General features: G+C 44.1%; 1 protein-coding gene across 1 annotated transcript in view; it reads right to left on the reverse strand.

Annotated features, from left to right (window-relative positions):
* The window catches only part of KCNK1 (potassium two pore domain channel subfamily K member 1), a 51,914-nt gene extending 47,464 nt beyond the window's left edge, over positions 1-4,450 (reverse strand). The window contains exons 1-2 of the mRNA XM_021696145.2: positions 4,428-4,450; positions 241-369 (exon numbers count right to left, since the gene is read on the reverse strand). Of these exons, the coding sequence (XP_021551820.2) occupies positions 241-369; positions 4,428-4,450 (152 nt within the window). The remainder of the gene's footprint in view (positions 1-240; positions 370-4,427) is intronic.
* Positions 4,451-12,177: the final 7,727 nt, after the last annotated feature.

The raw sequence follows: 12,177 nt of genomic DNA on the forward strand, positions 1-12,177 counted from the left end.
CTGCCTGGGATTGGCTCGCCTCGGAGAGGTTTTTCTTCCTTCTTTTCCTGTTTCCCGGCAATATAAAAGGCCCTGATGATGTGGCGCTGACGTGGTTGCCGGCTCAGGTAACCCGAGAGTCGGCCGAGACCGCGTGGCAAACTTGGCTGGAGCGCCCGGGCGGCCCGGGTGCCCCCGCCCATCGCGTGGTCCGGCGGAGTGGGCGCGGGTCGCTGGCGCCCAGACCCCCGGCCCCGCCGCCTCAGGCACCTCCTGCTCCCTCCCAGGTTCTGTAACCAAACCCGGGCGGACTGCGGGCGGGGTGTGACAGACTGTGTGGCAGTGCGCTGCCTGTCCAAGCCTCCGTTCCCACCTACACCAGTTTCCCACCTATTTTTTCTTAATCAGATCTTGTACGACAAAACAGCGAGCTCTAGAATTCTTTCCTTCGTCTGCATTATTGGCCCGAGGCTCGAGCAATCTGGTGCCAAGATGATGGCGAAAATACCAAAACCTCAGGGTTGGAAGGCACCTTGGGTCATAGAAGTCTCCTCCCACCGCCCACTCCCCAAAGAATCTGAGAGTAAAGGAGAGTTTGGGAAAAGTCACATTTCTGACCTCTCGCTATTTAAGACATGAAAAAGGAAGCAAGGTCCCAGTGTGCCAACTAACAAGAAATGGAGCTTTCCCAAGTGTTCTTTTTAAGGTGACAGGGTCAGTGAGCCACCTTACTGGGGGTGAGAGTAAACACACCCTTTTGGAAAGGCAATTTGGCAATACATTTCCAGAGCCTTGAAGCATTTCTGTACTCTGATTCCATGATGTGTCCTAGGAACAAATGATCAGGCAAAGATTTATAGACAAGGCTATTCATAAATAACAAATGGATATTATATATATGCAATACATATGTGTGTGTATATTATGAAATGAGTAAGAATCAGTAACAATCAAAATGTTTCAAGTAGGGGAATGGTTAAATGAATTATGGTATCTCTACAGAATGGATATCATATAGCTATAAAAGATGTATTTGAAGACTATTGAAGCCTACACAATCTTATGTATTGAAGATACACATTCTTATTTTTAGAATCTCAAATACATCAACTGGCTCCAACAGTTGTCTTTGAGTGATAGTGGAGTACATAGGTGACTTTTATTTCTTGTACATTTTTATAGTTTTCAAGTTTTTTGCAGAAATGTTTTTTTTCCATGCAGTCAATTAGGCAGATAGAGTTCTATTTTACAATACAAGATACAAATATTTTATATCTTTGAGATTCTCCCAGCTGAACCTGACCTAAGTCATGAGATAAAATAACACGGTTGCTGTTTGCAGCCATTAAGTTCTGAGGTAGCTGTTTGTGTACTGACGGATACCCGGAACAACATGCATCTCGTTTATGCTGAACTTGACAAATGATCATTAGAAGGTTTCTTCAGATGACTTTGTCATTGTCTCCTGTATTTCACTTCTGTGACGTAGACTCTGCCCCAGGTCCATATTACAGCTGGGCCAGGGATCCCAAATACTTTTAAATCATATGTTACAATCAGACTACTGATAGAAATTGGAAATGCTATGTGAGTGGTCTGGTAGGGACCGGACCTAGGTCTTGCCCTGCAGGGTGAGATCTGTCTAGCGGAGCCTGGAGGTGGGGGTAGGCTGAGTAGCCCAAGTATTTCTGTGGTTTTGGCTCCCAGAGTGGACCTGAATCTTGAGGATTGAGGTTGGCTGTCTCCCTTCTTCCTCTTCTTGGCCCAATGCTCTGGACACATTGTTCACCTGTCATCGGGGAAATTAATAATCTCAGCGATGTCAGGACTAGGATTTCTGTTGACTGGCTACTTCCCTCCTGTGACCAGGCCAACTGGAGCTGACATCTCTGACACCCTACCCCCACCTAAGCATGGCAGAGGTCATTCCACGCATTTCCCAGAAAAAAAATAGGAAAATGGAAGAAAATTCAGGGGAAAGGGTGAAGATTCACAAGAGGGGAGCGAGGGTTGGGATGGGAGGGAGTGCGGTGGGCGCAAGACGAGGTGGGACTGCTTTCTGCATTGGTGTTCACGTTAATTGACATAATTTGGAGACAAGTGACCAAGCTTTGTGAGAAATAAACCTTGCGTTTGGCACAGAGCCTTGCAAGTTAATCAGACATAGAGATAATGATGTAAATGATCACTATTGTGCTGTATGATAATTAGGCATAAATGGCAAGCAGTTTCTGTGAATAGGTTTAATTCTCTCAACAGGTTGAGATGATGAGAACAATTTGAGGAGATGGTAGCTCTATAGGAAAGTCTTCCACTTTCAAAAAGTGAAATTCACAAACACAGTGTTAGGGAAACCCAGCCCATCAGCAGCAAGTACAAAATATTAGGGTTTGTAATTACTTTTCTGGGTTTATGCCCAAAAGAATTGAAAGCTGGACCTCAAAGAGGCATTTGTGCACCCATGTTTACAGCATTATTCACAATAGTCAAGGTGAGGAAGCACCCAAGTGTCCTTCAACAGATGAATGGATTAGCAAAATGTAGTATAAACTTACAATGGAGTGTTTTTCAGCCTTAAAAAAGAATGAAATTCTGGGCACCTGGGTGGCTCAGTTGGTTAAGCGACTGCCTTCAGCTCAGGTCATGATCCTGGAGTCCTGGGATCGAGTCCCGCATTGGGCTCCCTGCTTGGTGGGAAGTCTGCTTCTCCCTCTGACCCTCCTCCCTCTCATGCTCTCTCTGTCTCATTCTTTCTCTCTCAAATAAATAAAATCTGTTTTTTAAAAAAAGAATGAAATTCGGATGCATGCTAGAATATATATGAACTTGTGGACATTTTGTTAAGTGAAATAAGTCAATCGCAAAAGGATAAAAACTGTATGATTCCACTTACATGAGATACCTAGAGTAGTCAAATTCACAGAGACAGAAAGTAGAATGAATTGTGTTTGCCAGGGGCTGGGAAGAAAGGGGAATGGGGAGTTAGTGTTTAATAATGACGGAGTTTCAGTTTTGCAAGATAAAAAAAAAATACTGGGGATGGATGGTCATGATGGTGGTTGAACAATAATATGAATGTGCTTAATGCCACTGAACTGCACCCTGAAGAATGACCAAGATAGTAAATTTCATGTTATGTGTCTTTTACCATAATAAAAAAAATAGTTAGCATTTGGGTTGACAGTAGGGAGGCAGTTCTTTTTTTTTTTTTTTTTTAAGATTTTATTTATTTATTTGACAGAGAGAGAGAGAGCGAGAGCAGGAACACAAGCAGGGGGAGTGGGAGAGGGAGAAGCAGGCTTCCCGCCGAGCAGGGAGCCTGATGCGGGGCTCAATCCCAGGACCCCAGGATCATGACCTGAGCCGAAGGCAGACGCTTAACAACTGAGCCACCCAGGCGCCCCTGGAGGCAGTTCTTTAAGAATGGGCTGAAGCTATCTCACCAGCCAGCGAGCTTCAGCCTGTATCCCTGATGTGGGTCTTTGAAGTAGGCATCCTTCACTTCCAGAGAGTGTTGGACAATCTGGGGAGTAGGGGTGCTCAGTACAAGGAACCTCAGTGACCTGGCCCACACCCCCATGAGATATACGTGTCTGGTGATGTGTCTGGAAACTCAGCTTGGAGAAATGGCAGGAGTATTCCAAGCATCTGCCCCGAGGAAAGAAAATTTGGGATGATCTGATAGCTACATGCAAAGAAAAAAATACGTGAATTTATTTTGTGTGTCTTCAAAGGGCAAAGCCAGGACTAACGGGTGGAAGATACAGGGTATAGGACTTAGAAATCACTGTAAGCGAGAACATTTGAATTATGACTTGACTACCAGGGGAATGAGCTGCCTCTAGAAACAGTGAACTCTAGCCATGAGTGTTCAAGTGGAAGGCAAACAGTCATAAATTAGAAAGATATAATGGAGAGCACTTAGCCTATTAAAGTTCTTTCCAAGTCTGAGATTTTACAGGAGCAGCATTTACAAGGTCAAGTGTATGGGGAGGACAGGTGTGAAGCCAGTGAAATACAAAGTTACCCTGAGGTGCCTCTGACAATTGCAGATGCCTAACGAGGAATCCCAACATGCTCCAGCCCTTGAGCGGCTTGCTAACTCCTGGTGGTACCATGACCACATATCAGGGGACCCTGACAGAGCAGACAGCCAGCTTCTCTGTCATCTTTGGCAAAGGGTGTTGCCATGTCCTTTTACTGTGGTGGGAGGTGTCCATCCTGTGAGAAATGTAGATCAGGTGCAGCCTGTACGTAGGGTCTGGTGGTCGAGCAGCAAGCACCAGATGATTCCACTTCAGGTCCTCCTGCCCATGCATGCCTGTGACACACTGTCCACCCTGGCCTGAGCGATGCTCGTAATTTCCCTGCTCTCATCTCTGTCTCTTAACCATGCTGCCGATCGCACTTTACCTGTGAATGTCAAAACAGAATGGATCCCTGCTCACCTCTTACTCGACACCCCCTCCATGGGCGCAAGAAATTAGGAGGGAAGGGGAAAGCAGATGGGGGCTCTCCTGGAAGCAAAAGATCAAATAGAAGGGGGGGGAGCTGAAGCTCAGAAAAAAATTTTTTTAGTTAAAAGAAGAGCCATTTTAGAGAGTATTCTAATGACATCCCCTGCTGTACCCTACCATGCACATTGGGAGGGTGTTTCCCACCCCCAGCAGCACTTACCTCCCCCATGGTCCCCCCAGGGTCCCCCCCACTTTCCCTCCACCATCCCCTGCCTCTGAGGTCCTGCTGACCTGAGCTATGGTCACTTCACTGTTCACCCAGATCTTTAGCATTGTCCAAAACCAGGTCATATGTCTCAGCAGCATGGAATGGGCTCCCCCAGGCTTGGTTATTCCATGATCTCAGACTATTACAGTGGGGGAAGTTATGGCCCTAATACTAGAGAAGAGAGAGAAAGAAGAGTTGGGCAATATCTTTTTTGCCTCCTGGAGTGATCCAGCCTGGGTGCGATCCAGCCTGGGTGCTGGTTATCATCAGTGCCCCCTCTCCGTGTGACAGCACCTGGCCCACAAGTTCTTTGATGGCTCGGCACAATGTACTTCATAAACTGTTGTGTGTGCACGCGGGGCGCCCAGTGTCTTCCAAGAAGCTCTCCAGCAGAGAGTGGCTTCGTGCCAAAAGTCATTGGTTTACCTTTTCCAAAACCTACCTACTCAGAGAGAAAATCTTCAGATCTGGGCACACTGGGATTCCCCCACTGAATCCCCGTGAACTCTAGGGCCAAGATTCCAAATGAAGTCTAAACGCTCACTCCATATACTTCTGAGTTTGCTATATTAGTCCCTCCCTTCTGTCCTGGAATAGTTTAATTCCTTCCATAGCACATGCCACTTCCACCTAAAATTTCTTGCATTGCAAAACCCCACTCAGATCTGCCATTTAGGCCACCTTTTTAAACTATCTATTTTAATTTAATAGGGGCACCTGGGTGGCACAGTCGGTTCAGCGTCAGACTCTTGGTTTCGGCTCAGGTTATGATCTCAGGGCTGTGAGATCAAGCCCCGCGTCAGGTTCTGCACTCAGCACAGAGTCTGCTTGGGATTCTCTCTCCCATCTCTCTCTGCCCCACCCTCTGTTCTCTCTCTCTCTCTCTCTCTCAAATAAATAAATACATCTTTAAAAAAAAAACCCTATCTAAACACATAAAATCCCCCTCCCCTCTCAATCTCTCTCCCCGCCTGAATTCATGCTACACACATGATCTGTTCGAGTCTCCAGGTCCCTAACATACCCCTTCCAGGATCCACTTATGTATGGATTTTCTTCTATACAACGCAGTACTATAAATATATTTTCTCTTCCTTATGATTTTCTTAATAACATTTCTTTTCTCTAGCTTACTTTATTATAAGAATACAGCATATAATACACAGGACATATAAAATATGTATTAACCGACTATGTTATTGGTAAGACTTCTAGTCAGTAGTTGGCTATTAGTGGTTAAGTTTTGGGAGAGTCGAAGTTATTTGTGGATTTGCACGGGGGATTGGTACCCCTAACCCCAGCACTGTTCAAGTGTCAACTGTAGATGCTTTGTCTCTCTATGAGAGTGTATACTCTCAGGAAGAATCCCCGTGTCTCTTAGTTCTTTGTATCCTTGATAGCACTCGGTACAATTTTTTTCACATGATGTATGTACCATACATCCTTTTGATTATTTAATTAATAAATAATCACAATGATTACACTTTCCCAAGGCAGGAAAAATTTGTTCAGTGAGAAATATTTTTAGAACCGTGGTCAACTGCCCTGTGCTTATGCAATAAGTATTTGTCATTGCTTTCAATGTGAGGAAGCTGGTTCTTAGCACAAGGACCTGCCTGAGAAGCCCTAGACAGGGAAGTGATTTATTTTGGGGGTAATTTTGTTCTATTGGATTCTAGGATTTTCCATATATAAAAAAGACTTTTCAGGTTCTTTTTTATTCAATGGAAGGCAAAGGTTGTCTATTAGACTTTAATTTTGAATGTTTGCCCTTTACATCACCTTTGAAATAAAACACAACACACTCTTACAGATTCTAGAAGGAGCAGGACTATGGCCATGACCATACCCCTAACATGATTGATTGGACTAGGATAGAGCTTGAACCAAAGCTGGTCAACCGATGATTATCTGTCTACCAACCAGATTCATGCAATTATTTGAAAACCCAGTGGAGATTCTCAGGCAGTGGTGGGCACTGTGGCTGAAAAGGATCAGGTGTAAGAGAAGAAAACTGCCTATGTGAAAAATAAGAAAGGAAAAGACAGAAGAGCAAGGTTCAGTGAAATGAGAGAGGCAGAGGGAGATTGTGTGTCTTGAGCAGTAGGGAGTGAGTAAGCAAAAATAGCCAGGTAAGACAATGCCCCCCAAAATGCTCGACTGTGCAAAAGGACAAGAAAGAACAGAGTTAGAGGAACATACAGAATGTTATCTATTATTTTATGATGAGAGAGATTTTAACAGAAAGACACTGGAAACAATCAAGAAAGGGACTGGGAAGTGGATCAGGAAGAAAACTAGGGGAGAATGGTGACCTGTAAGACAAAGTAGGAGAGAGATTAACCAGGAAAACACTCAAGAGTGTTGGATGCTGCCCGGGGACACACAAGGGGAAGGGTGAGATGTGACCATCAAGGAGCTGTTGGAAACCCTATCCAGTGTAGTTCTAGAGGGCCTGGGAGCTACTACAGTTGAGAAGAGTGAGGTGGAGGGGCACCTGAGTGGCTCAGATGGTTGAGCGTCTGCCTTCGGCTCAGGTCATGATCCCAGGGTCCTGGGATTGAGCAACACATCGGGCTCCTGGCTCGGCAGGGAGCCTGTTTCTCCCTCTCCCTCTGCCTCTCCCCCTCCCATGCTCTCTCTCTCTCTCTGTATCTCTGTGTCTCAAATGAATAACTCAAATCTTTAAAAAAAAAAAAAAAAGAGTGAGGTGGTGAGGTGGAGAAGTGAACACCATAAGCCCAGAACATTAGCTCCAGCTAGTCTGTGGGAGGAAAGGGAGCCACTGGATGGGGATGTAGGATGGGGGTGGGGGTGGTTGTTGTGTGGACATGGTGTGTGCTTAAGACGGGAGAGACTGGGAGAGACTTGAGCATGATTGTGTATTGCGGGAAGGAGCCAATGGAGAAGTGGGGTTTAAAGCAAGAGAAGAAAGAAGAAACATTTTATAAAGAATAGTTCCAGAGGAAGTAGGCAGGACTGAAATCTATAGCATAGAAGTAGACAAAGACAAAGCAAATATTTGGACTGTTCATTCATTTATTTATTGCTTTATTTAACAAATAGAGATTGAATACCTGCCATGTAACAAGACTTGTGCTAGGCTCAGAGAATGTAACAGTGAGCAACATGATTATGTTTCTTGTCTTAAACATATTCAAATGAGAGAGTCAAACATTAACTAAATATGAAGAACAAGGTGCAGAGAACTATAAGGCGGGTAATAGGGAGGTCTGTCTGAATATGAGAATCAGGGTGCCTGGGTGGCTCAGTTGGTTAAGCAACTGCCTTCAGATCAGGTCATGATCCTGGAGTCCCTGGATCGAGTCCCGCATCGGGCTCCCTGCTTGGCAGGGAGTCTGCTTCTCCCTCTGACCCTAACCCCTCTCATGTGCTCTCTCTCATTCTCTCTCTCTCAAATAAATAAATAAAATCTTTTAAAAAAATGAGTGTAATAATCAGAAAGGCTTCCCTGAATCCATGCTACTTGAGATGAGCTGAAAGATGATTGGAATTAACTAAAACAAAGAGGTGGGACCGAGGGAGAATCTGGAACTAATGGGAAAAGAGGCTATGAAGCTGGTGGGGCCAGATCAAACAGGACCTTGCAGGGCAGATTAGGAATATGGGTCTTTTTCTTGGAATCCAGGGAAGGGTTTCCAGCATAAGAATCTACATTTCAAAATGGCCACTTCACAGTGTGAAGGATGGGCTTGAGTCGAGCAGGAGTGGATGCCACAGAACCACTGGATTGGGAAGAAGTGTTCCAGAAAGCAAATGATGACAGCTTACCTCCATGGGTAAATGCAGTAAGGGCAGGGGTCACTGTTCTGTAGCCTTAGCACCTGGAACAGGATCTGGCACAAAGTGAGAGCTTGTGGGAATGAAAATGAATGAATGAATGAATGTGGGCAGAAGGGCATAGACTTGAGGGGTCTCCAGGATTTGGGGCTGGACTGAGTGCGTGGGTGGGTGTAGGTGGTAAGAAAGGCATCAGGTTTCTGGCTTGTGGGCAGAAATGGTGATGGTGCCATTAACTGAAGTTGGGAGGAGAATAAGGTTTGCAAGAGAAGCTCATGATCTCAGTTTAGGACAAGTGGAGTCTGAGTTACTCTTCAGATATGCAAGGGAACATGTCCACTAGGCAGTCATATATACAAGCTTAGAGCTTGGTGAATTCTGGTGGAGATGGAAGTCAAAATGGTGGGTTATCCAATGTAACATTCATCTATGGAACATTTCTAGACGATGACGGTTTTGGCTTTACAATGGAAGCAAGTGACTGAATTTTAGTAAAGGTATAAGATTATTGACGTAAAGAAGGTCAAGAACATATAGATGTTGGTTGCTGGATGGGACACCCACGTGGATGTCTTTTTCTTCATGGGCTTAAAAAAAAGAATAAAAACAAAGAGGAGTGATAATAACTCATCGCCTGTCTACGTACAGTGAGAATCAAGTTGACACGATGGAAAAGTAAGACATGGCTGCAATGAGTTTTCACAGGTGAGCTGTGTTAAAAGCCCTAAGTATTTAGAAGATGAAAGACACATTGTGAACTGTGTTGGGTTATCCAAAGTGTCTTCTTGAGGGAAGTCATTCTTGAGCTAGGACGTCAAATACCAGGTGGTAGATACAGATCTGTATTTTTAAAAAAATAAAGAGGGGCTCCTGGGTGGCTCAAATGGTTAGGTGTCTGCCTTCGGCTCAGGTCATGATCCCAGGGTCCTGGGATTGAGCCCCGCATCGGGCTCCCTGCTCAGCGGGAAGCCTGCTTCTCCCTCTCCCACTCCCCCCTGCTTGTGTTCCCTCTCTCGCTGTGCTTCTCTCTGTCAAATAAATAAATAAAATTAAAAATAAAATAAAATAAGTTAAAAAAAAGAAAGAAAAAGAAAATATTTGAGACAAGAATTAGCAAGCCACATATTGACCTGAAAACAAACATTTAATTGAAGGCAGACTATAAGTAAATAAACAAAGTAGAAATAAAAGGTATATGGATCTGCCACTGCTTTTTTTTTTAATGATCAAACATGTGGTTTCATTTTCCACAGAACAGACAACCTTTGTCTAGTCTTTTCAGTATAAAGCGGTATCAGCATCTATTTAATTTGGGAAAGAAGGACATAAATGGAATCATCAGGATGTCAAAGTAATAGGAAGAGAGTTTGCAACACGTGTGTGTTTACTGCAGGCTCAGCAGATAGATCATCGTATCAAGAGCTAACATCAGAGCCAGGCGGTGCCCGGATCAGCCCCTTGCCCAAAGCTCACCTCCCAGTCAGCCTTGTTGGATTTTGGTGAAACCATATCCCATAACTGGCTCTATTTTGATACCCGAATCCACTAAGACACCCGAATAAAAAGGCTTTGTGTTTCTTCCTCGTGGTATCTGAGCTGTTCCTACAGAATTCGAAATTAGTAGGACTGCTATGGTACGTTTTCGTCACTGCAAGAATTCAGAGTTTTGCTCTAGTATTTTGTATGCTTGGCCTGTACTTGCTTTTAAGCAAAGCTGCTGTCTCAGTGGCCACCTCCTGCTGACCAGTCACCACCTGCAGTGATGCATCAGGACCCTAAGGACAGCCCCTGAGAGTTTTGCCCCCCCCCGGGACTATCCCATCAAACACTTATCTAGGAACTGCTGTAAAGGGACTTTGCAGATGGCATTAAAGTTACTAATCAGGTGGCCTGAAAACAAGGAACTCAACCTGGATTATCCAGTGGGGCCCTGTGTAATCATGGGAGCCCTGAAAATCGGAAAAGGAAGGTCAAAGAGTCTGTCAGAGAGAGAGGTGACAAGGCAAAGGAGAGGTCAGGGAGATTTGAAGCATGGGAGGGATTCATCGGCCAGGAACCATGGATGCTTCTAGAAGCTGAGAGCAACTCTCACCCGACAGCCAGTCGGCAAATGGGTACCTCAGTCAACCAGGAACCAGATTCTGCCTACGTTCTTCCCGAGCGCCTCCAGCAAGGGGCACAGCCCTGGTGACAACCTCAGTGGGACCCAGTGAGACTAGGCAGAGGAGGCTGACCCAGGCCCTGAGGAGCTGTGTAAAGTTTAAGAAGTTGTGTGACCCCATGAGTCCGTTTCCTGAGATGGAAACAAGGACAGCCGTAATGTGACCTCACGGGGTTGGAAAGCGAACGTGTGAGGGGATGGTATTGGTCTGCAAGCCTTACGTAAGATAACATGAAAGTATTTCGTAAACCAAGAGCTAGGATAGAGGTGCTGGTTATCACTAAGGACAAAGTTGTTACCCCACTCGTCCGTCATTTCAGTATTCAGGAGGAGAGAAGTCCTTTATTTCTTACCTTCCCCACCTCTGCAAACCTTTTTCATACTTCTCAGGGCATGTAGATCTGAATGGTAAGCAGATGTACTCAGCTTGCCACCTACATAAATCCCCAGGAAATAAAAAGCGTAATTTCTTTAAGACTTACTGAGAACTTGTAAGCTTTAAGTATATGTTACATTCTAGCAAGTCAGAAAGGGACCTAGACCTACTGGTTGAGATCTCATCCCTAGATCATTGCCCAGCAAGAAAATAGCAGGATTAAAATAAATGAATAGTAATAATAATGATGCCTATTACTTATTTAGAGATAGGCATTGGACTAAATGATCTCTCTCTTTTTTTTTTAAGATTTATTTATTTATTTGAGAGAGAGAGAGCACAAGCGAGCATGGGACATGGGGCAGAGAAAGAGAGTCTCAAGCAGACTCCACACTGAGTGTGGAGCCCAGTGCAGGGCTCGATCTCACCCCTCTGAGATCACGACTTGAGTGGAGTTGGAGGCTTTATGTGGAATCTAAATGATTTCTATTTTATTTCTTTCAGCTCCAACAAGTCCGTAAGTAGGAGCAGTCATCCCCATAAGGTTGATGAAATGGAGGTTTAAGGAAATTAAGTAACTTGCCAGAGGCCAAAAGGCTCCTAGTGACAGAACTGAGAATAAGAAAAGTTTGCTGAACACAGTGGCCTCCCTTTTTCTGTCATTTCATCTCATCCTTGTATCTATAATTGCAGAAATCTGCAAAAAATGCCTCTACTTGCAAAATGTAAGAGATTCAAGTCTTTGCCAGAAACTTTATGATATAAAATATTTATATTTCTATAAATTGGTAAGTTTATAGGTTTTTATTTCTTGCTACTTCTAATTCATATGTATAACACAACCTAATTATATATGTAATAGCCTATTATATACATATAATATGTCATGCATACCTATACACAACATATATACACACACACACAGCCTTGTTTTAAAATTAGTGTACAGCCACACACATCAATTTTTTTCCTTACTGTTTCATTCATATTTCCTATTTGATTCTTTTCCAATATTTTTTTCTTTCTTCTCTCTTTCCCACCCGATCTTTCTCTCTTCTTCTTCTTCTTCTTCTTCTTCTTCTTCATCTTTTTTTTTTTTTTTTAAGTAGGCTCCACACCCTGCATGGAGCCCAAC

Source organism: Neomonachus schauinslandi, chromosome 6 (genome assembly GCF_002201575.2).
Source record: "Neomonachus schauinslandi chromosome 6, ASM220157v2, whole genome shotgun sequence".
Taxonomy (NCBI): Eukaryota; Metazoa; Chordata; class Mammalia; order Carnivora; family Phocidae; genus Neomonachus; species Neomonachus schauinslandi.